At 39.7% G+C, this 22,883-nt stretch overlaps 1 protein-coding gene across 1 annotated transcript in view; it reads right to left on the bottom strand.

Moving 5' to 3' along the window:
* MOB1B (MOB kinase activator 1B) overlaps window positions 1-19,461 on the bottom strand; it is a 54,779-nt gene extending 35,318 nt beyond the window's left edge. Inside the window, exon 1 of the mRNA XM_007446100.1 lies at window positions 19,371-19,461. Coding sequence (XP_007446162.1) covers window positions 19,371-19,384 — 14 coding nt within the window. The 5' untranslated portion in view covers window positions 19,385-19,461. The remainder of the gene's footprint in view (window positions 1-19,370) is intronic.
* Window positions 19,462-22,883: the final 3,422 nt, after the last annotated feature.

Here is a 22,883-nt window from a genome sequence, read left to right as displayed (position 1 = left end):
TCCCTCCCTCCTCCCCCTCCCTCTCTCTCTCTCTCTCTCTCTCCCTCTCTCTCTTTCTCTCTCTTTCTTTCTTAGCTGCAGCATGCATGTGGGATCTACTTCCCTGACCTGGGATGGAACCCAGGCCCCCTGCATTAGGAGTGCAGAGTCTTAACCACTGCACCACCAGGGAAGTCCCCAAAATGCCTTTTTTAGACTGAAAGAGAGACCACCAACTCAGTGGATGAAAACAGACCCACAACCAAAGATGCAATCATGAAATCTCAGAACAAAGAGAAGAACTTAAAATAGTCCAGAGGAAAAAACAAGTTTCATACAAAGTATCAGAAATCAGAAAGGCATCTGGACTTCTCAATAACAAGTAGAACACCTCATCCATATAAATTAAAATTAAAATTCTGTGGGAAAATTTACAGCCTAGAACTTAATACGTTGACATAACGTCAAGCAAGTATGAAGGTAGAATATATTTCTAGACACATGAGGTCTCGAAATATTAACATTCCACTTACTGTTTTTAGTTAGCTTTTAGACAGTATGCCCCAAATAAGGGAGTAAACCAAGAGACAGGAAGTGAGACCCAAGAAAAGAAGAAATCCAACCAAAAACCATGCAAAGGGAATCCCCAGAAAGAAGGTGAAGGTAGATTCCAAAAATAACAGCTACACAACAAGACTAAGAAGATAAAGTGAGAGAATCTGAATGTATCTGAAGGTTAACTGAGGGAATGTTTGGGGATTAAAAAAAGTATTGACTACACAGAAAATAAAACAAAAAATTTCCAGAAACACATGAAGTCGTTCAGGAAAGGAAAAATAAAATTGCAGTACATACTTGGCTCAACTGTCAACAGTGTTTATATAGTATTAACTGCTATACTGAGAAGCAGGCAGGATGGGATGTGTGTGTGTATATATATATATATATATATATATATATATATATGGTATGGGAGGGGGTGATAGTCTCTTCTTCCATAATAAGAATTCAATAGTTAATGCCTAGAAATGAAAAAATCAATATGTAACAATATAAACTAGTTAGAGATAAGAAATTAAAAATCAGGTAAAAGAGCTCAAATGGCTGTAACTAGAAGCAAGAAAAGAGGGATTGTTTTTATGACAAGCTTTATAAAACTATTTGACTCTAAATTAAATCATGTACATGTATAATACTGACAAAAATTAAAACTAAAACTTAAAAAGTTTGAAAGCTTAATAAAAAAGTTTGAATGTTTACCAAAACATGGCAATAAAATTGGGTTATTTACAGAAATGTTAATGAACTGCTCTATCTTTAAAATCTAAACATACTGTGCAATATATTTCTGACCCCAGTATTATTTACAGTATACTATGGACAAGTAAGCCAAAATCACCTATATATATGCAGACTTGTCCTAATGGTTTATTAGCTGGTGGCTGCTATTGCTACCATCCTTAGCTCTATTATCAAAATTGTTTCAAAAACATACATTCACCTTAGAAACTTGCCAGATTCAATCAGTTTGATATACCAATGGTCCCTGAGGAAACCAAAAGCCATCAGTTAAATACACATCAAGTTGAAATTTGTAAAAGTAGCATGCAGCACAGGGTAGTGGGAAAACACTGATGCTGACTGGACCTAGGGCCCGGGAATCACAGAGTACCTCTACTACTTGAGAGACCTTGACTTGATTACTTATTACTTAGCCTCTCTGGAGACTTATTTGCCTCATCTGAAAATGAAGAAAGCATTATGCTGCAGAGTTGTTTCAAGGATTAGAAACCAGTAAGTAAAATACTACTGCAAAGCCTGGCACAAGGCTCAATAAAAGCCATCTACCGTTATTATTTAACTTAAGCATTATCTACTTCATAAGGAATAGGAGAAACCTTGATTTTACCGTTGGGTACTCTAGGCTGGAATCCCTAATTTGCCTTGTATTAGCTGGGTGACTTTGGGTAAGTTACTTAATCGCTCTGATTCCAAAAAAGAGAAATCATATCACGTACCATGTGGAATGGTTCTGAAAACCAAATGATATGTATAGAAAAACAGAGAATAAGCTGGTGCACAATCAGTGCTCAATAATTGATACCAGTTAAATATATCTGTACCATCTCTTTATCCTTCATAGTGAAGGTCCATCATAGACATAAGCTTTGTTATAGCTACACACTGTCCAGGCCTCTCACTGCTGTGGCCTCTCCCGTTGCAGAGCACAGGCTCCGGACGCGCAGGCTCAGCGGTCATGGCTCACAGGCCCAGCCGCTCCGCGGCATGTGGGACCCTCCCGGACCGGGGTATGAACCCGTGTCCCCTGCATCGGCAGGTGGACTCTCAACCACTGCGCCACCAGGGAAGCCCCACACTGTCCTTTTTTAATAAGCAATTGTAGAAAGTGTGAAGTCATGTAATGTCAAAACATACAACTAAAATAGTAAGACACTTGGAATTCTTGGTATAATCAAGATTAGTCTCATTAGAATGTTTATATAACTAAGTGTAGCCTTGGAAAATCACAAGATCCCAGAGTCTCAACTGGTTCATCTAAAAATAAGAGGTTGGAACAAAATCTTCTCTATTCCTAAAAATCACTAAATGTAAATTATTTCTCCAGAGATTTCATCTCATTCTTACCAATCCCACAAGCCACCATAAATCTTTTCAAACACCATAAGGAAGAAACACTGAATGTTGTCAAATATAAAACTGTCTTTTTTAGAAATAAGAAAACGAGGCACAAAAGTACAATTTTACCCAACTTACACACTCCAGATCACAAGAATAACTGAATTCTTCTCTAAAGGAACTGAGGGAAAATATTTCTTTTAATCAAGATTGTTTCATTCACCCTTTCTGTTCAGAAGCAAGGATTTCCATATTTCAGACCACCAATGGTTTAAGCATGAGCTTATGGTGCCCAAGCATAGGACAAATCATGATGCTTCTAAAGGAAGGCTAAAAACAATAACGGCTGGTAGATATCAGTGTGATGTCAAGAAAGTCCCTGTGAAAATAATACACAGATGCAGCCAAACCTGAGAATACATGGCCAAGAAAGGGCTGTATAAAACTCCAGGAAAGATGCAAGTTAAAAAAAAAAAAAGCCCCTTTAATCCTAATACAGTCAAATGTAAAAGTGACATCTCACATTATCTGAGATTCAGTAATGCTCCCCAGTACCTGGAAAGGGCTTCAACTGTGACTATTTAAAAGTGAGAGAGAATAACACAAATGAGTGAAAACCATAAAAGAGGAGAAGAAAGTAAAAAACGCATAAAACTAAATGAAAAAACCTTCCCCTCTTCTCTCCAGTTTCTTTTTGAACTAAGTGAAATGTAAATATCAGAACTGCCATAAAAAGAACAAATTCATTAAGGCTAGCAGGGTTCCTCACACACACAAGTATGCAAAGTATTTACTGATAAAGTAATAGTGTTCTGAGTTTTTATAACACATAACTTACCCATGCTTATTATAGTTTGACCTGTAAGTGCTCAAAAACAACAAGCATATCAAAAAGGCATATTCTTCAGATTCATAAGCAATTAGACACTACTATTCACTCAAAGTTTGGGGAGAAGATTCTCCACTTTGAAATAATCCAGAAAGAAAACCCCTGGTGAAGCTCTCTATCAAACTCCATGAGAAAGACAATAAATGTGTTGAGAGTAACAAGTGAAAAGCAGTTTTACATCTACCTCCAGAATCTATAGGTCATTTTTACAGCTCCAGGTATGCCATCTGCCTCCCAAACATGTTTATCATTTGCATTAAATTATCAGTTTCCTATCCGCATTAAAATATCAGAAAGATAACTTAGAAACAAAAAATCCGATTGGAGTTAAATACCTCATTTTGTAAAATCCGCCTCTACAGATAATCTGTGCCTATTTTGGAGAAAAGTAATATTTTCCTAGCAAGTTATTAAAGAATTTTAAAATTATATTCTACAGTTACTTTTCATGACTATTAATTTTTAAATTTCACTTATTAAAAAATTACATTCTCAATTTTAACATAAAAGATATAATTTTCCCCTTTTAAACTGAAAGAGAAAAAAGGATGATGACAATAAAAGCAAACACCCTAACTATGCAATTAGAAATAAAGGGAACATACAGCTCAACAACAAAAAATCAAACAACCCAATCAAAAATGGGCAGAAGACTCAAACAGACATTTCAAAGAAGATATACAGATGGCCAATACACACATGAAAAGATACCCAACATCACTAATTATTAGAGAAATGCAAATCAAAACTACAATGAGATACCACCTCACACAGGTCAGAATGGCTGACATTAAAAAGTCTACAAATAGCAAATGGTGGAGAGGGTGTGCAGAAAAGAGAACCCTCCTACACAGTTGGTAGGAATGTAAATTGGTGCAGCTTCTATGGAAAAGAGTACAGAGGTTCCTCAAAAAACTAAAAATAGACTTGCCATATGATCCAGCAATCCCACTCCTGGGCATATATTTGGAGAAGACTATAATTCAAAAAGATACGTGTACCCTAATGTTCACTGCAGCACTATTTACAATAGCCAAGACATGGAAACAACCTAAATGTCCATCAACAGATGAATGGACAAAGAAAATATGGGGTGTGTGTGTGTGCATACACACACAAACACACACACACACACACACACACACAAAATGGAATACTACTCAGCCATAGAAAAGAATGAAATAATGCCATTTGTAGCAACATGCCTGGACCCAGAGATTATCATACTAAGTGAAGTAAGTCAGAAAGAGAAAGACAAATACAATATGATATCACTTGTATGTGGAATCTAAAATATGACACAAATGAACTTACTTACAAAACATAAACAGACTCACAGACATAGAAAACGAACTTATGCTTACCAAAGGGGGAAACGGGTGGAGGAGTGATAAATTAGGGGTTTGGGATTAGCAGACACAAACTACTATATATAAAACAGATAACAAGGTCCTACTACTGTATAGCACAGGGAGCTATATTCAGTAACCTGTAATAAACCATAATGGAAAAGAATATGAAAAAGAATATATGTATGTATAACTGAATCACTTTGCTGTGTATCAGAAACTAACACAGCACTGTAATCAACTATACTTCAATAAAAAAAGAAAGGAAGAGGGACTTCCCTGGCGGTCCAGTGGTTAAGACTCCGTGCTTCCAATGCAGGGGGTGTGGGTTTGATCCCTGGTTGGGGAACTAAGATCCCACATGCTGCGTGGCGTGGCCAAAATATTTACAAAAAAAAAAAAGAGAGAAGGAAGGAAAAGAGAGAAAGAGGACAGAAATTCTTTGGAAGAATCTTTACTATTAACCTGTTTACTTGGTTATATGTACAGACATATTTACATATATGTATATGTTTATATATATTTACACATATACATATATACTTATATATATATATTTGAAGCCCAAGAAGCTCTCACAATTATTATTCCTAGCTGTGCGATGCTGGTGGAGATGCAGGGATATGAGCACTCACGTTCACTGCTACCGGAACACAATTTACAGTGGCAGGTAGGGAATGTGCCTGGCATATATCGATTCTTGAAAAAAGGGTAAAACAACAAGGTCTCTACAAAATTGTAAAATAAAGATCCAATAAATAGGTGTTCCAAACCTTTCTGTGCACAACAGCCACCTATTTCTAGCTCCCCAAAAGTCTTTGGGAGGGAAAAATTAGAGCAGAATGAAGGTAATCACTCATATCTCCTCCACCTACCACCATGTAAATACTTGAAAATGTCACTGACTTGTTAAAAAAAATTTTTTTTACTTCTAATTTATCTCTCCCCGCACCTCCCCGCCCCATCCCCTTTGGTAAGCGTAAGTTTGTTTTCTAAGTCTGTTGAGTCTATTTCTGTTTTGTAAGTAATTCATTTGTACCATTTTTTTAGATTCCACATGTGATACCACATAAAAAAAATTTTATTACCAAGTATGTAATATATAACAGGCACTATGCTAGATGGCAGAGATTTAAAAATAATTTTTGAAACTGCTGCATCTTCAAAGAGGTCACATACTATGATGAGGAAGAAAGGCCTGAAAACTGACAAGTACAATATCTTTTTGATACGAGCTACAATAAGGACTATGGAGGTCACTGAAATGGTACCGAACAAATTGGGAAGGGGACAGAGGTCAGGGAAAAAGAGTTGGCTCCTGAACTAAAGAAATGGAGGTGGGATGGAGAAGGGCTCCAGCCAGAACAACAGGATCAGCACTTTAAAAAGCAGGCAGAAGTGGGAAAAACGCATGTTGAAAGAAATGCAAATAAAATGGCTAAGCTCAGTGCAGGCAATACATGGAAGGAAGGAGCAGATGAGGCTGGAGTGTTAGCAAACACCATTATCATGGGGGCTCCCTATGCCTTGGGACTCTGCCAATCACTTCCAGCCCATTCTAATCCCTACCTGAGAAGCCGAAGTAAACTGCGGGGAAGAAAGTGGGCCAAAGGATTCCAGCCGCCTCCTTTCCCTATTAAAAAACACGATGCTGGAGTGGAGCAATAGTGACAACAGTGCAAAATTAAGCAGGGCAGGCCCCCAAATTCATCCAAATTCATATTTTAGGCCTCTGCCTAAAAATACAGAAGCACATATTTGCAAAATTTCTGCTATTTTGAATACATGAATATACCAGACACATAACTTTTATAAATACCGAATGCAACTATTTCACACCTACACCCAAAGAAGTTTGTATTCTCACTGGAATATCAATAATCTTTAACCTTCATTAGCCAGTGGACTTAAAACTAATGAGTTTACAACAATTTTATTGTAGAGTACATCCATGTAATATGCTGGTCTCCAATTTTAAGATTCTTGAGGACAGAGACCACATCTTATTATTTTCTGAATCCCTACCTTTCTCCTCCTACCACCAGCACCTAATAACACTTTGCTTATACACAGGAGACTCCAATAAATATTTATTATATTATGCAGCAATACCATGCATTTGTTAACACAGCTAAACAACATTTGAATTCAGAAAGAGTTTACATCCTGGGCTTGGGAATTTCATGAGCAAGGATACTAACAGTGTTTGCACAGGACCCTCTGGTTGTTGAAAACCTCCATATACATTCTCTCATTTAATTCTTGCAGTTACCCAACAGAATAGGCATTCCTTTCCTCCCAGTAAACAGAGGAAACAGAAGAAATTAAGTGACGTGCCCAAGGTCACATGGCTAGTGACAGACCAAAGACTCTGAAAGCCAGGTGTCCTCACTCACAGGCCACTGTTCTTTCCATGACAACCTTCAGTCTATCAAAAATATTTACATATTGAGGACATACTTGCCAAGCAAGGTACTAACATGCTGGGAAATAAAACAGTGAACAAACCTTATGAAACTTACAGTCCAGGAAGGGGGAAAAGACCTTTAATAATAATTATAACTAATTACAAGTGTGCAAAGACAACCAGAGAACCTAACCTTGAGGGCTGTTAAAGAAAATTTTAAAAAAATTCACTGACATTTGTTAAAGATGGTAAGGCAGATTTTATTCAGGAACAATGAGGTAGATATAGGGACTACTGCAATGGGATTTTACAGTATGGGAGAGAGACGGAGTTCAACTCCAAATACAGCATGGACAAGAGGGAATGTATAACGAAGAAGCAGGGTGCGGGGGTGAGTGGATAGAAAAATTACTAAGAGGAAATATCAGGGGGGAAAGGGGACGGGACGGGGGGTGTTGTGTTTCTGGTTAAACTGACCTAACAGGATTCTTTTTTTTTTAATAAATTTATTTATTTTATTTATTTATTTTTGGCTGTGTTGGGTCGTCATTGCTGTGCACGGGCTTTCTCTAGCTGTGGCGAGCAGGGGCTACTCTTCGTGGCGGTGCGCAGGCTTCTCGGTGCGGTGGCTTCTCTTGTTGCCGAGCACGGGCTCTAGGCGCGCAGGCTTCAGTAGTTGTGGCACGTGGGCTCAGTTGTTGTGGCTTGCGGGCTCTAGAGCGCAGGCTCAGCAGTTGCGGTGCACAGGCTTAGTTGCTCCGCGGCATGTGGGATCTTCCAGGACCAGGGCTCAAACCCATGTCCCCTGCATTGGCAGGCAGATTCTTAACCACTGCGCCACCAGGGAAGCCCCTGACCTAACAGGATTCTTGCTGAAGACAGGAAGGGGTGATCCATACATCACCTGAGGGATGGTGGCGGAGGAGGAAGCTGATCAGATGTTGATGGTGGTAGGGGATTGTGGTTAACCTGACTAGCAGGGTTCTTGCTAAAACTAGACTTTACAAGGAAGTGCACAGACGGACCTATTAGAAAGTTCAAGACCTGACCAAAGTTTGGTCAGGCAAAGAATCTTTGTCAGGGCCTCACAGAGTCTCTCAAAGACAGAGGTAGTATTATACTGAATCCCAAGGATTTTTTTATTCTCCTTTACCTTACTTTGAATTACTTAACTCAATACACAGGTATCCATCGACTTACTATTGTCTAAAGCTTCTAAAACTTGAAGGTGCTCTTTAAAGTAAGGGATCTTATTAAAATGCATTCTATTTCAAGGATTGGAGTCTGAAATCTTGCATTTCTAACATGCTCCTAAGTGACGCCAAAGCTCCTCACTTTAAGTGTCTAAAGTAGACTTCTCAAGGGTTATAGTTATGGGAGTTCCCTCATGACCTAGTGGTTAGGATTCTATGCTTTCACTGCCATGGCCAGGGTTCAATGCCTGGTCGGGGAACTGAGATCCCACAAGCCATGCAGTGTGGCCAAAAAGAATCCAGAAATATACATATTTTAAATTAAAAAAAAAGAGTTATAGTTATGCATAGATATGATCTCCTCAGTCCTGGGGGTGGCCTTCTGTCACCAGAGGGTCAAGAGTAGCCTTTAGTCCCAACGGTGCTAAATAAAATGACAGTGATACTTTCTTAATACTGAATGACAAAAAAAAAAAAAAAAGGTTTAAAGTAAGGGATCTTATTAAAATGCATTCTATTTCAAGGATTGGAGTCTGAAATCTTGCATTTCTAACATGCTCCTAAGTGACGCCAAAGCTCCTCACTTTAAGTGTCTAAAGTAGACTTCTCAAGGGTTATAGTTATGGGAGTTCCCTCATGACCTAGTGGTTAGGATTCTATGCTTTCACTGCCATGGCCAGGGTTCAATGCCTGGTCGGGGAACTGAGATCCCACAAGCCATGCAGTGTGGCCAAAAAGAATCCAGAAATATACATATTTTAAATTAAAAAAAAAGAGTTATAGTTATGCATAGATATGATCTCCTCAGTCCTGGGGGTGGCCTTCTGTCACCAGAGGGTCAAGAGTAGCCTTTAGTCCCAACGGTGCTAAATAAAATGACAGTGATACTTTCTTAATACTGAAAAAAAAAAAAAAAAAAAAAAGGTAAAGATATCTCTAAAACCTACAGTTATCACGTGACAATACATTCCCAACAGCTTATAAACATGCTACCATTTGAGTAAAAGCTAAAATTTTTTCCCCGTTTTTATTTATTTATTTATAACATCTTTATTGGAATATAATTGCTTTACAATGTTGTGTTAGTTTCTGCTGTATAACAAAGTGAATCAGCTATACGTTTACATATATCCCCATATCCCCTCCCTCTTGGGTCTCCCTCCCACCCTCCCTATCCCATCCCTCTGGTGGTCACAAAGCATGGAGCTGATCTCCCTGTGCTATGCGGCTGCTCCCCACTAGCTATCTATTTTATATTTGGTAGTGTATGTATGTCCATGCCACTCTCTCACTTCATCCCAGCTTACCCTTCCCCCTCCCTGTGTGCTCAAGTCCATTCTCTACATCTGTGTCTTTATTCCTGTCCTGCCCCTAGGTTCATCAGTACTATTTTTTTTTTTAGATCCCACACATATGTGTCAGCATGTGGTATTTGTTTTTCTCTTTCTGACTTACTTCACTCTGTATGACAGACTCTAGGTCCATCCACCTCACTATAAATAACTCAATTTCGTTTCTTTTTATGGCTGAGTAATATTCCATTGTATACATGTGCCACATCTTCTTTATCCATTCATCTGTTCATGGACACTTGGGTTGCTTCCATGCCCTGGCTATTGTAAACAGTGCTGCAATGAACATTGTGGTACATGACTCTTTTTGAATTATGGTTTTCTCAGGGTATATGTCCAGGAGTGGGACTGCTGGGTCATATGGTAGTTCTATTTTTAGTTTTTTAAAGAACCTCCATACTGTTCTCCATAGTGGCTGTATCAATTTACATTCCCACCAACAGTGCAAGAGGGTTCCCTTTTCTCCACACCCTCTCCAGCATTTATTGTTTGTAGATTTTTGATGATAGCCATTCTGACTGGTGTGAGGTGATACCTCCTTGTAGTTTTGATTTGCATTTCTCTAATGATTAGTGATGTTGAGCATCTTTCATGTGTTTGTTGGCAATCTGCATATCTTCTTTGGAGGAATGTCTATTTAGGTCTTCTGCCCATTTTTGGATTGGGTTGTTTGTTTTTTTGATACTGAGCTGCATGAACTGCTTGTAAATTTTGGAGATTAATCCTTTGTCAGTTGCAAATATTTTCTCCCATTCTGAGGGTTGTCTTTTCATCTTGTTTATGGTCTCCCTTGCTGTGCAAAAGCTTTTAAGTTTCATAAGGTCCCATTTGTTTATTTTTGTTTTTATTTCCATTTCTCTAGGAGATGGGTCAAAAAGGATCTTGCTGTGATTTGTGTCACAGAGTGTTCTGCCTATGTTTTCCTCTAAGAGTTTTATAGTGTCTGTCCTTACATTGAGGTCTTTAATCCATTTTGAGTTTATTTTTGTGCATCGTGTTAGGAAGGGTTCTAATTTAATTCTTTTACATGCAGCTGTCAAGTGTTCCCAGAACCACTTACTGAAGAGGCTGTCTTTTCTCCATTGTATATTCTCACCTCCTTTATCAAAGATAAGGTGACCAGGGCTTCCCTGGTGGCGCAGTGGTTGAGAGCCCACCTGCCAATGCAGGGGACGTGGGTTCGTGCCCCAGTCCGGGAAGATCCCACATGCCATGGAGCGACTGGGCCCGTGAGCCATGGCTGCTGAGCCTGCGCTTCCAGAGCCTGTGCTCCGCAACGGCAAAGGCCACAACAGTGAGACGCCCACGTACCGCAAAAAAAAAAGATAAGGTGACCATATGTCCATGGGTTTATCTCTGGGCTTTCTACCCTGTTCCACTGATCTATATGTCTGTTTTTGTGCCAGTACCATACTGTATTGATTACTGTAGCTTCGTAGTATAGTCTGAAGTCAGGGAGCCTGATTCCTCCAGCTCCGTTTTTCTTTCTCAAGATTGGCAAAAGCTAAAATTAATACAGCTCAACTGAGGAACATTTTGGTTCCCAAACGTCTAGCCACTTAGAATTGTACTTTTTGGTATAGTTTGGCTCTAACTACAATCTGAAAAAATTTTTTTTTATTTCAGTTCTTGATAACTTGCCATTTCCCAAATTAAACATTGACAAGGTTAACAAAGGACTGATTAAAAGCTTGAACGTTCTGACAAATAAGACCCCTTTGGGAGTCCTTAACAATAGAGAGGAAACACAAGCATCAGTCCTCAAAACAATGCTGTGTTCCGGTTGAGACTTCAGTTTTGACAAGTCGGTGTTATTCACTGACTCAAAAGTACAATTTCTAAGAGCTGAAAAGAAGAGAACCAGTTGAACATTTGGCAGGGTGTGGGGAAGCGTTAGGGAGAATGGAACCAGGCATACGTGAGTACAACCTATAACCAACAGGGAGTTTTTAAACAAAGAGCTATTTCATTAATTAAATCTAATGCTACAGGGCACCAGCAAACAAACAGATTCTCTAAAGAGAAGGTCATGCTGCTGCCCATCTGTGTAGAACATGATCTGGGCATCGAGATACCAGAAAAGTTGCCATAAAAGACTTTTACCCCTACTGTTTCCACTTTATTCTATGTTTATACTGAATACTAAGAAATTATTTAAGTTAAACCATTAACTATTTCTACAAAGAAACACACAAAAATTAACACCCAATACTATACTGAACTATTCTCATCAAATTTCAATTTGATAACAACAAGAGAACTTAGGGGAAAAAATAAAACAATAGTAGCAATAAAATAAGATTCAGTCTTTCCATTACAAATATTAATAAGGCTGCTTGACTATGAGGTACTTAGACTATTATCCAAATAATGTTTGTTTACCTTCAAGCTCCTGCTTTTAAGTTCTAACTTCAGAAAATCAAAGTAGCACCAATACATATGATAATAAACCTACAGAAATTGGCTATGATTTAGTAATCAGAAATGATGACTATGTTTATAAAAAATAATAACAGCTACAAGCAACCATCACACTGTTGAGATATTGACAATGAACTAGATATCACTGCTGCACATTGAGCTAGGCCTTTTATGTTCAGGATATCTAATCCTCCCAACATCTCTGAGGTATTGGTTCTAAACACAGGATTCATGGGGGAAAAAATTAGATTACTATCACATTCATACCACACATAGTGGAGTCTCAGACTACTTTCATCCTTAATATGGCCGAAGGAGGGGTCCACACATGCTCAGGAGAGGAGTAATGGTAGCTGGATGACAGCTGGAGGCCAAGCCACATGGAAGGTGGCCAGGCAGAGATAGAAGAATAGCTATATTTACAGAGGTCTGAACAAATAAGTATATTGAGGATAATGGGAGCAAGGTTTCTCACTGACAAAGGAGAAAGTGAAAAATACATAAAGGGATAAGACTAGGATGAACCCTGTGCTCAGAATTGCAGGAATTAGTGTGAACTCATTGGGTATATATGGATAGATAGAGAATAAAATATTTGGATGTAAATTTGTATGGGTATGTATTTTCTAGCATTGTCCAATGAGAGGGCCTGGGAGCAGCAAAACATATGTAGTAATAAGCACACCTATCATCTGGTTTCCAAATACTATTCATCACTGGCCAGAACCAAGGCCCTTAGAGAAATGGCCAGTTCCAGGACTGAGGCAGAGAAAGTATAAGATAAACCTGGGGGACTTCCCTGGTGGCACAGTGGTTAAGAATCTGCCTGCCAATGCAGGGAACACGGGTTCAAGCCCTGGTCTGGGAAGATCTCACATGCTGTGGAACAACTAAGCCCCTGCACCACAACTACTGAGCCTGTACTCTAGAGCCCGCGAGCCACAACTACTGAGCCCGTGATCCACAACCATTAAGCCTGTGTGCCACAACTACTGAAGCCCATGTGCCTAGAGCCCGTGCTCCACAACAAGAGAAGCTACCACATGAGAAGCCTGTGCACCGCAACGAAGAGTGGCCCCTGCTCACTTTAACTAGAAAAAACCCATACACAGCAACGAAGACCCAATGCAGCCAAAAATAAATTAATTAAATAAATAAATTTCTTAAAAAAAGATAAACCTGGAATATCTGATTGTGCCGGAAAGTAACAGAGTACTCAGAGAAAGACAGGAACAAATCAAAGGGACACAGAAGCCAGCCTGAACAGGACTCCAACTAGCTAAAACAGAGACAATTTGAGCACCAAAATAAATAATGATTACAGATTATAACTCATTAAATAAAATAGGAACCCATGAGTTCACACATACTAAAAAAATTAATGAATGGGAAGAAGAAGTGATCCCTTACAGTAAAAATGTCAAATAATAAATGTAAAAGCAATGACAGAATTAGAATATTGGCAAGCATCATAGTAGTAATATAGAGAAGAAATATCAATGAACACTCAAACTAGCAGGTGAAAATGGAAGGAGATGGTTACATAATCTCAAAATAGCGCCCGACAAAATATTAATCACAAAAAGAAAAATATGTAATAACTTTATACTGGAGAATCTTTATAGACACTTTAATCAAAGGAATCACCTCCAACAATGGACAAGCATACATTATGTGCACCTGATAAGATGCTGTAAGAAAAACATGTATCACACCTGTGATACTTGTGCCTCAGATGCACAACCAGGTCTCACCACAAGGAAACACCAGACAAACTCAAACTGAGAGATATTCTACAAAATGACTGGTCTGTAGTCCTCAAAGATATAAAAATCCTGAAAGTCAAGGAAAAACTAAGGTAATGTTTCAGTTTGAAGCAGGCAGCACACACAAAACTGGGTATGATACATGATTCCTGACTGGATCCTTTGGCTGAGGATGACATTATTGGATCAACTAATGAAACTAAATGGGTTCTCTGGATAAGGAATATATGGGAGTTCTTTGTGCTATTCTTTGCAGCTTTTCTAAAAATTTGAAAATGTTTCAAAATAAAACTTAAAAATCACTTCTGCAAGTGAACAGGTTTCACAGCTACACTTTAATTAAGCATGCTATAAAAGATGGCCTTAAGTTAGTTAATTGATACAAAACAAAAATGGAAGTTATATCCCTGAAATTAATGTTATACATCAATTATATCTCAATCTTTTAAAAAATGGAATGTTGGAAGAAAGGAGAGTTTAAAACTTCTCTACAGACTTAACATTCCTAATAGGTACCATTTTTCTTGTATTTTTCAAGAAGTAACACAAGTATTCTGCTTCAATACCTCCTAGTCAAATATACATTTGAAGACAAGTACTATATGTGCTTTCATATATCAGAAACTCCAAAGATACAAAAACTCTTCAAGTACATCAAGGAAAAAAAGTCGTTAATGGTAAAAGTAATCACATAATAATTATTTTGCACTCTGTAATGTAAAACAAAAGCAATCCTGTATCAGATGGTAAGAGTAAACTAAGGACAGCCAAGTATTGATATTTGCAATTCCCCAAACTAAAATTCTGAAAAGATGACCATATTTACTTCAACTTCCTCCCCCCCACCCCCGAAAAAGCATAACATATTAAATTGGTTGGTCAGATAACAAAATTGCAAAGATAATACTTGGTCAACAGCCACTCAAAGTGATGCTGTAGAAGTATACTGACATAAAAAATTCACAAGTGAAAAACCTGGTCTATGGACAGTAGGGATCCATTTGTGTATTTTTACATATGTACAAACAAAAACGTGACAGAAAAGATTAGGAAGTGATATCACAAAATACAATAGTTATCTCTGAAGGTGTGATTATGAGAGATTTTTATTTTCTTCCTTTTCTTAAAAGTATTTTGTGATTACTCCAACATGTGTATTATTCTGTCTTTTTTTTTAAACATCTTTATTGGAGTATAATTGCTTTACATTGTTGTTAGTTGCCGTTGTATAACAAAGTGAATCAACTAGTATTATTCTTACACTAAAAATAAAAGTCAAAAATAATCTTAAAGTATTATTTAAATTTAAAGGTTTCTATTTTCTCTTCCACCATTATATTCCTGATGACCCTTAGAAAGCAGTCCTCACAGTATGAGATATTAATACCTGGTCATGAAAGACTTCTCTTAAAAACAAGACCTATATGAATACCACCTTTTTATATAATTTTATCAATTAGATATAAGGTAATATGAGGTAGGTTCTCTGGATCTAGATTGCCAGGATTCAAATCCCAGCGACCCCACTGACTAGCTACATATTTTGAACAAATTATTTAACATCTCTTTGCCAGTTTCTTCATCTGTAAAAATGGGGTTCCTGCTAGTTATTAAATTGAGTTACTTATCTAAAGCATTTGGTGTCTGGCACATGGTAAGCACTTAGCAGGCTATTTTTATTATTAATTTCTTTTACAGGTGAGGATATTGAAGCACTAAAATCAGTTGAATCATCTGCCTGAAAACAAAGATGCTGGTATGGGGGGCGGGGTGGGGGGAGGTGTTTGGAGGAAAGAAGGAGGTAAGAGAGAAGAGAGAAGTAGAAGAAGGAGACAGACAGAGACACATATAAACACAGCTAAAACCCTGTGTCCCCTTTCCCAAATTGCTATTCTTTTGAAAACACAAATGGCAGCTGTCTAGCATAATGTTCAATAAATATTTCCTTCCTTTCCCAACCTCTTTGTTTCTTCCTATACAGAAACAGACCTGGTTTATATTCATTCTCATTCCTAAACCACCTTCCTACAAACTTCTGTTTTAAAGTTAACTATATTTGTTCTAACTCTGTTCCAACCAAGCAGTCTTACATTAGGAAATTACACCCTGGTTTCTTCCTAGTCAAATGTTTCCGTGGAATTCCATGTCAGAAGAGACTTGCAATCTAAAAATGCTAGAAACATAGAGAACACTCTATATATTTTTTGAATGACTGTTAAGAACTCACTCTGATCCTAAATCTCCCTCAATTTTATATGCATAAAATGTCAGGAGAGGAAAAACCCTAAGTCAAGAGATCTGTGTTCCAATTCTACCCAGGCCAATAATTAGGTCAGTAACGTGAGGTTGGTGATTTTGCCACTTTAGCAAAAAAGAGAGGAGTAAGCTGTGTTACTGATAGACCCCATCTAGCTCCCAAATTCTACAGCCTCTTGAACAAACCTGAAAATGGAGAATTCACAGGCAATTTCATGCCCCCATGATGTCTCCTCTAACTGAAATCTCCCATTTCCCCTTACCCTTTTAGAGAACTCTTGTTATACCTTCCATTAACTATCCATCACTTCTTCCATGAAATCTTCCCCCTGCTCAAACAGAACACAATGCTCTGTATTCTTTGGACCCCTATGCTTGTATTGCTTCTACTACAGATGACTGTTTATACACTGTCTACCATTTCTAGAGTCTCACATCTTGCACAATGCCTAGCACACAGAAGGTACTATGGATGTGTTTAAAGATTTGAGTCTATAAAGTTAAATTAGGTTCCTGTGAAGTTTTTGTATGCACTATCTGGGAGTTTAGCTTAATCTGAAGACACACACAGGCCAATATGCAGCACAACCAAAGGTTTGTCCCAGTTAGAATCAAAGCAGTGCAAACGTATTCTGAACCAGTGCCTACACCAGTGCCTGCACAATGAATGATGTTTTTTATTTTGTTTTTGTTTTGTTTTGTTTTCTGCAGTACGCGGGCCTCTCACTGTTGTGGCCTCTCCCGTTGCGGAGCACAGGCTCCGGACATGCAGGCTCAGCGGCCATGGCTCACGGGCCCAGCTGCTCCGCGGCATGTGGGATCTTCCCAGACCGGAGCACGAACCTGTGTCCCCTGCATCGGCAGGCGGACTCTCAACCACTACGCCACCAGGGAAGCCCTGAATGATGTTTTTTAAGTCAATAATTCTTTTCTTCTATCTTAAAGCCCTCAAGAGTTATGAGTCATCAACTTCATAACCCTATCTCACATTGCCCTTATTTTTGCAGTTTCATCCACTTATAGCCGCTTTACAAATAAGCTTCCAAGAACTGGAGAGAAATATCTGTATGTAACTCCTAAACTGCAACTCTTACTTTCTCTGCTTATCTGTTGGTACAGAAATAATATTCAGGAAATTATACCAAATAATAGATAATAACCAAAACTTTGTTCTTTCGCTTCTGGTAATAATTATTTCTACTTACGAGGTGTTCACTTCAGATTTTAAACTATCAGTTGACAAAAATCAAAACCAAAAATATTAGATTAACTTTTTTGGACTGTCAAGCAGCATACGGGCAAAATATCTTGAGAATTTAATAACTGCTACGTGTGACCCGACTGAAAAATTGTGTTCCAAATAATACAAACCCTCTAATGTGCTATCTACATTAGTTATGGCAAGATTCTTCTTATGCAGCTAATATGCTTCAGGATAATGAACTTATACATTACATTTCTGTAATTATTACTGAGCCATGGAAAAGCAGGATACTATTGTATTTATATTCAGAAAATACCACCCAAACCTTCTTTATCCCCTAGTTTCAGCCAAATATGGTTCTTCCCTGAATTTTAGCTATGAGTTCCAAGAGACACAGGCCCATCAGAAGCAGTCAAGGACATATCTACATTGCTATTTCAAAGACAGCTTTTAAAATCTTGAAGAAATCAACAAACAGCAATGCAAAAAATACTCAAGATGAGAAGTTTCAAGTGGAGATGCTTGGCTATCTTGATTCAAACTAAAATAGGAAGCAAAGACGTTTATGAAATCACTCAGTCCTCTCATCTAGTACTACCTATCTGACAAACTCAGAATCAACTTCTAGGATGAGCCTAAGAAAGGTTTCATAAGCTCAAATGTGTTAGGCAGGTTGACACAAGCCAGGTACCCCCTGTGCATATTAGAAATATTAGCAAGTCCACCTGCCGGTTAGCCTCTGTGATGGCTCAGTTTTGCTTAAACACCCTAAAAAGGATTAACATTCTAGATATAAGCTTGTGAAAATAAGGGTTAATTAAATTCTCAGGATTCAGGTGCCAATGTGATGACGAAAAATTATGGGAGGTGGGGAAAGAAGAAAATCTTTAAATGCTAATTTTCTCCACAATGGTAAAGGAGCATATGGGGTGGGTTTCAATCTCCGAGCTTTTATTAGCTTTCTAACCACAGATTAAACAGAGGTGAATCACAGCGAAGCCTTCAAAAGAGTAATTCCCCAGGGTGTAAGGTCCTGTTTTCGGAGGACCTGAGGCTTGTCTGCTGCCACCATACTCCCATCCGGCCACCCCATCTTTCTGCCCATCCCCCTCAACTCGTCTGCAATAAACGATAAGGGAAAATAATGACGAGCACTAAATGTGACGTTGAGTTGGCATTTACAAATGATTTGCAAAACAACTACCTAATCAACCCAGGGCACACTACCCAGACCCTATATGGTGGTTGTCTAAAAAGATAGAGCCCATACTCTTCAGGGGAGCACGCTGGGAGGAGGGGCACCTCGGGAAAGCAAGGCGCTCCAGTCCCCAAGACCCCAGGTTGTCACCAGAGGATCCTGACGCGCAAGCAGCCGCGTTGTGTTAAATCCACAAGACTTGTCACCCCAACTTCCCACTCCTAAAACCTACGTGGGGGATGAAAAGGGTCCTAGGGTGACGGAAGAAAGTAGAAGCTCTATCTTCTGTGCGTGGGACCCAGAAATAAAAGCAACGAACAGGGGAGACGGAGGCAGACGACCGGGCACGCGTCGGATACGGGCCTTGCGGAAGAGTGGGAGGTATCTATATAGAGCGTGCAAACAAACAAACCCAAGAGAAGAGCGAGAGAAAAGGTTGGGGTGATGGAGAAATGCGGACGCAGGCATCGGGGTGTGTCGGGACTTGGGGTCCGGGGAGAAAGAGCCTCCTTGGGGGCCGGAGGATTCCCCGCCTGCTGGAAGCGGGCCGGGGAGGCGGCGGCGGTTAGGCAACGCGAGCATTCGGGGCAGGTTCCCCGAGACCTGGTGGGTGGGAACGCCCGGGTCAAGCAGCTAGGGGCAAAACTGGGAGAAGGGTGGGGGACCCGCGGCCCAGGTCTCCTGAACAAAGCCGGTGCGCGCTGGGCCTGGCTACTCACAAGAAGAAGCTCATGTCGGCCGTGGCGTGGGCTGCGGGCTCGGCGGTCGCGAGGCCTTGGGGTGGCGGCGACGTCGGCGGCCAGGCAAGGAGAAGAAGGAGGAGGAGGAGAGGAGGAGGAGGCGGGGAGCGCCGGCTGCTCGGCGGCCGCAACTTGTTTGGCTGCGCTAGTTCCAATGGCTGGCAGAGGGGGCGGAAGTGGGAAGCGCAAGGCTTGAATCACTCAGTGGGAGGAGAAGCAAAAAGGGGCGGAGAAAGGGCCACTCGCCTCCTCCACAGAGAACAACCACCGCGACCGCAGCGCTGCTCCCCCGGCACTTCGTCTCCAGCCCCTCGCTGCCCCTACCCCGTGAGCTCTCGCGAGAGCGGCGCACGCCCACCCTGCCCCTCCCGTTGCGACCCCGGGTCCCCTACTTTTTGGACGCCTTTGCAGCCCCGGGCCACGCCCCGCAAGTGTACTGGGGCCACCCGTTTGGTCGAGGCCAGTCCACCCGGTTGGGGGTCGTGGCAGAGCGCTCTGAGCTGTTTAGCTGGGTTTCAGCGGTCAGGAAGGAAACTGGCTGCAACTCTGGGATGTCAGAGTCCTGCAGTGAGGGATGGAATTGCCACCAGAGTTCTGCCCACTGTGAGTGCCCAGATGAAATGTTATGGAGTCTCTCTGCTACGTATGTAAAAACAGGAGTGAGTTTCATCTGGTTGGAATGGTTTGGGTGTGGTTCCGCCAGAAGAGAGGAAAGGATCTAAATGGGCTTTCAAGGCCCCTGTCGTCTTACGGGCATGTTTTAAAACCCTAAACAAGGAGATGGTTAGGGTCCATCACTGTCTGAACAGGCAAGTGAGGCTGTCAGCAGCAGCTGGGAAATCTGCTGTGGTGACATATCCAAGTTATATGGAGCAAATAGATTATAAAGTCTTGCCCTGGGCCCCTTAACTATGTGAAATGCAAGTCCTTCTATAAGGGGGTACTGAATTCTTTCTAGCTTCTAAAATGTTTTGTGCATCAGAGTGCTCAGTGGCTATAATGGACTTGAGCCCCATAAATGCTTAATCAGCGTTGCCACCAGCCCACCACAGCATTATCTATTTGGGTACCGATTTATTTTACGAAGAGATGTCCATCTTCTTTACTCACAACACCCGTCAAATCTACAAGTAACTTTTTCAAAGAATCTTAACAAAATTTAAATTCTTTGCAGCTAGTAACCCACCTTGGGCTAATAGACTTGAAGGAGGTGCCAATATGAAATGTGTTCTGTTGAGTTTATGTACTATTAGTTTGGCATGTTAGTAAATCAAACCATTTTTTAAAACAAGAAAATATTGAAGTGTTGATACTATCTCAGGAACAGCAGAGGTCACTGGAATAATTTGAAAAGACTTAAGGCTCCAAAGGTGCTGGAAAGGAGGGAGAAGGAGGCGTTATCTTATTATACTGAAAATCATGGATTTATGACATAAAAGCCCTGTGTTCCCGATTTTGATATGATACAGATTTAATATACAATTCCGTAAGGGTCTTCTGACAATGACTTGAATGACCAGATTAGGATATTATCTTTTATTTTGGGAAGAGTAAGTCTGTAAACCTGTTAGAACAACAGTTTCACCCCCTTTAAAATGAGCACTTCGGATTATTACATGATCTCTAAGATATCTTCCAGTTCTAAAATTCTGTCATGCCAGGGACATCCTTTAGATTACTGGCAGACAATTTCCATCTGCTCCCTGGTTTGGTAGGCTGGCTTATGTAGCCTTGCTTTTGGTCTAACTAAATTTAAATGACTCCTATGACTCTTGAGTCAGGGCAATGATTGGGAGAGGACAGAATCTGCAAAAATACTGAGTTCTTTATCATACCACTAGGAGAATTGCCTGAAATTAACAGCTGATAAAACATAAATGTATTGGTCGTAAAAATGAGAGAGGTGTCATGTTAATAATACAAAATATAATTTCAGAGGTTAGACATTTAAATCAAACAATGACTGTCACTTAAAATTATTCAGCACTTAAAAATATTGGGCAGTTTAGAATCAAAGAGAGACTATATTCAAATGGAGATTCCTAATTCCACCAATCCAAATTTCATATCACTCTCTTCCTAAAATTTCAATTTCAAGAAGTTACTCTCCTAATCAAAATCTTATTTTGTTTATGAAGCAAGATTATTAAAATTTATATTCTATGGGGCTTCCCTGGTGGCGCAGTGGTTGAGAGTCCGCCTGCCGATGCAGGGGACGCGGGTTCGTGCCCCGGTCCGGGAAGATCCCACGTGCGGCGGAGCGGCTGGGCCCGTGAGCCAAAAAAAAAAAAAAAAAAATTATATTCTATCCACTAGTTTCTCAAAGAAGTGGAATTATAACATGAATAGAATAGAATAGAATGTGAGTGGGCATATGCCTTCACATATCTTTAAATATTCATTCAAGTTAATTTCTTATCATAATAAACAAGTAAGTATATTTATATAAATATAAACAAACAAGATAATTATAAATTGTGGTAAGGTATAAAATAAACTGAATAATGTGACAGAGAGTAGTGGTGAAGGAAGATCTAATTTAGATTGAGTGGTTAAGAAAGGACTCTCTAAAGAGGTGAAGTTTTGCTGAGACCTGAAGGAATAAGAAGGAGCCAGCCTTGCAAAGAGCTAGGGAATGATCATTTTCTGGTAGAGGGGATAAAAAGTACAAATGCTCTAAGATAAGAAAGAGCTTAAAGGGTTCTCAGAACTGACAGGTTATGGCCTGGGCAGCCTGAGCAAGAAGAGTGGCATCGGATAAAGCTGGACATGTAGACTGAGGGCTGGCTGGGGCTCACAGCCATCTGGTTTTATTTTAAGAACATAGAGGAGTCAGCCGAGAAGTGAAATAGTAAGAAGTTAAGATAAATAATCAGAATAACATTTTATTTTTTTAATTTGGAAAATTTCAAACACATAAAGTGGGGAAGAAATTAGTAGAATGAATCCATCACACAGCTTCAACAATTATCAGCTCATGATCCTTGATTAACATTTTAGAAAGATCACTCTCCCTTCTTGTGGAGAATGTTCCGGAGGAGGCCAACATGTCAGCAGGGATGCCAGAAGACTTATTGTGATAGCACAATTGTTTCTCAACAGCTGTGACTTGGTTTAGGGTGGTATCATTAATAATAGAAAGAAGAAGTTAATAATCTCAAAATGAACAGCACTTGGTGATTCATTGATTATAGGGATTGGAGAAAAGAAGGAGTCAAAGACTACTCCTGTCATTTTGGCTTTAGTAACTGGTGGATGGTGCTGCCATTTAGTAAAATAGGGAAGATCTGAGTCACAATTTTGAGGTGAAACTAAAAGTTCCATGTTAGATATGTTAACTCTGAAATGTCTTTTTAGACATCAAAGTTGCCATGTCAGGTAGAGTTTTGACAGCTGTGCAAAGTCTGGGGAGAGATCTGAACAGGAGATAAGAATGCAGGACACCTCAGTAAGTAAATATTGATAGTATTCAAAGCCTTAAGGTGGGCTTCC

The sequence above is a fragment of the Lipotes vexillifer genome, unplaced genomic scaffold, assembly GCF_000442215.2.
Source record: "Lipotes vexillifer unplaced genomic scaffold, Lipotes_vexillifer_v1.1 scaffold933, whole genome shotgun sequence".
Taxonomy (NCBI): Eukaryota; Metazoa; Chordata; class Mammalia; order Artiodactyla; family Lipotidae; genus Lipotes; species Lipotes vexillifer.
This window is presented reverse-complemented; position numbering and strand designations above follow the sequence as displayed.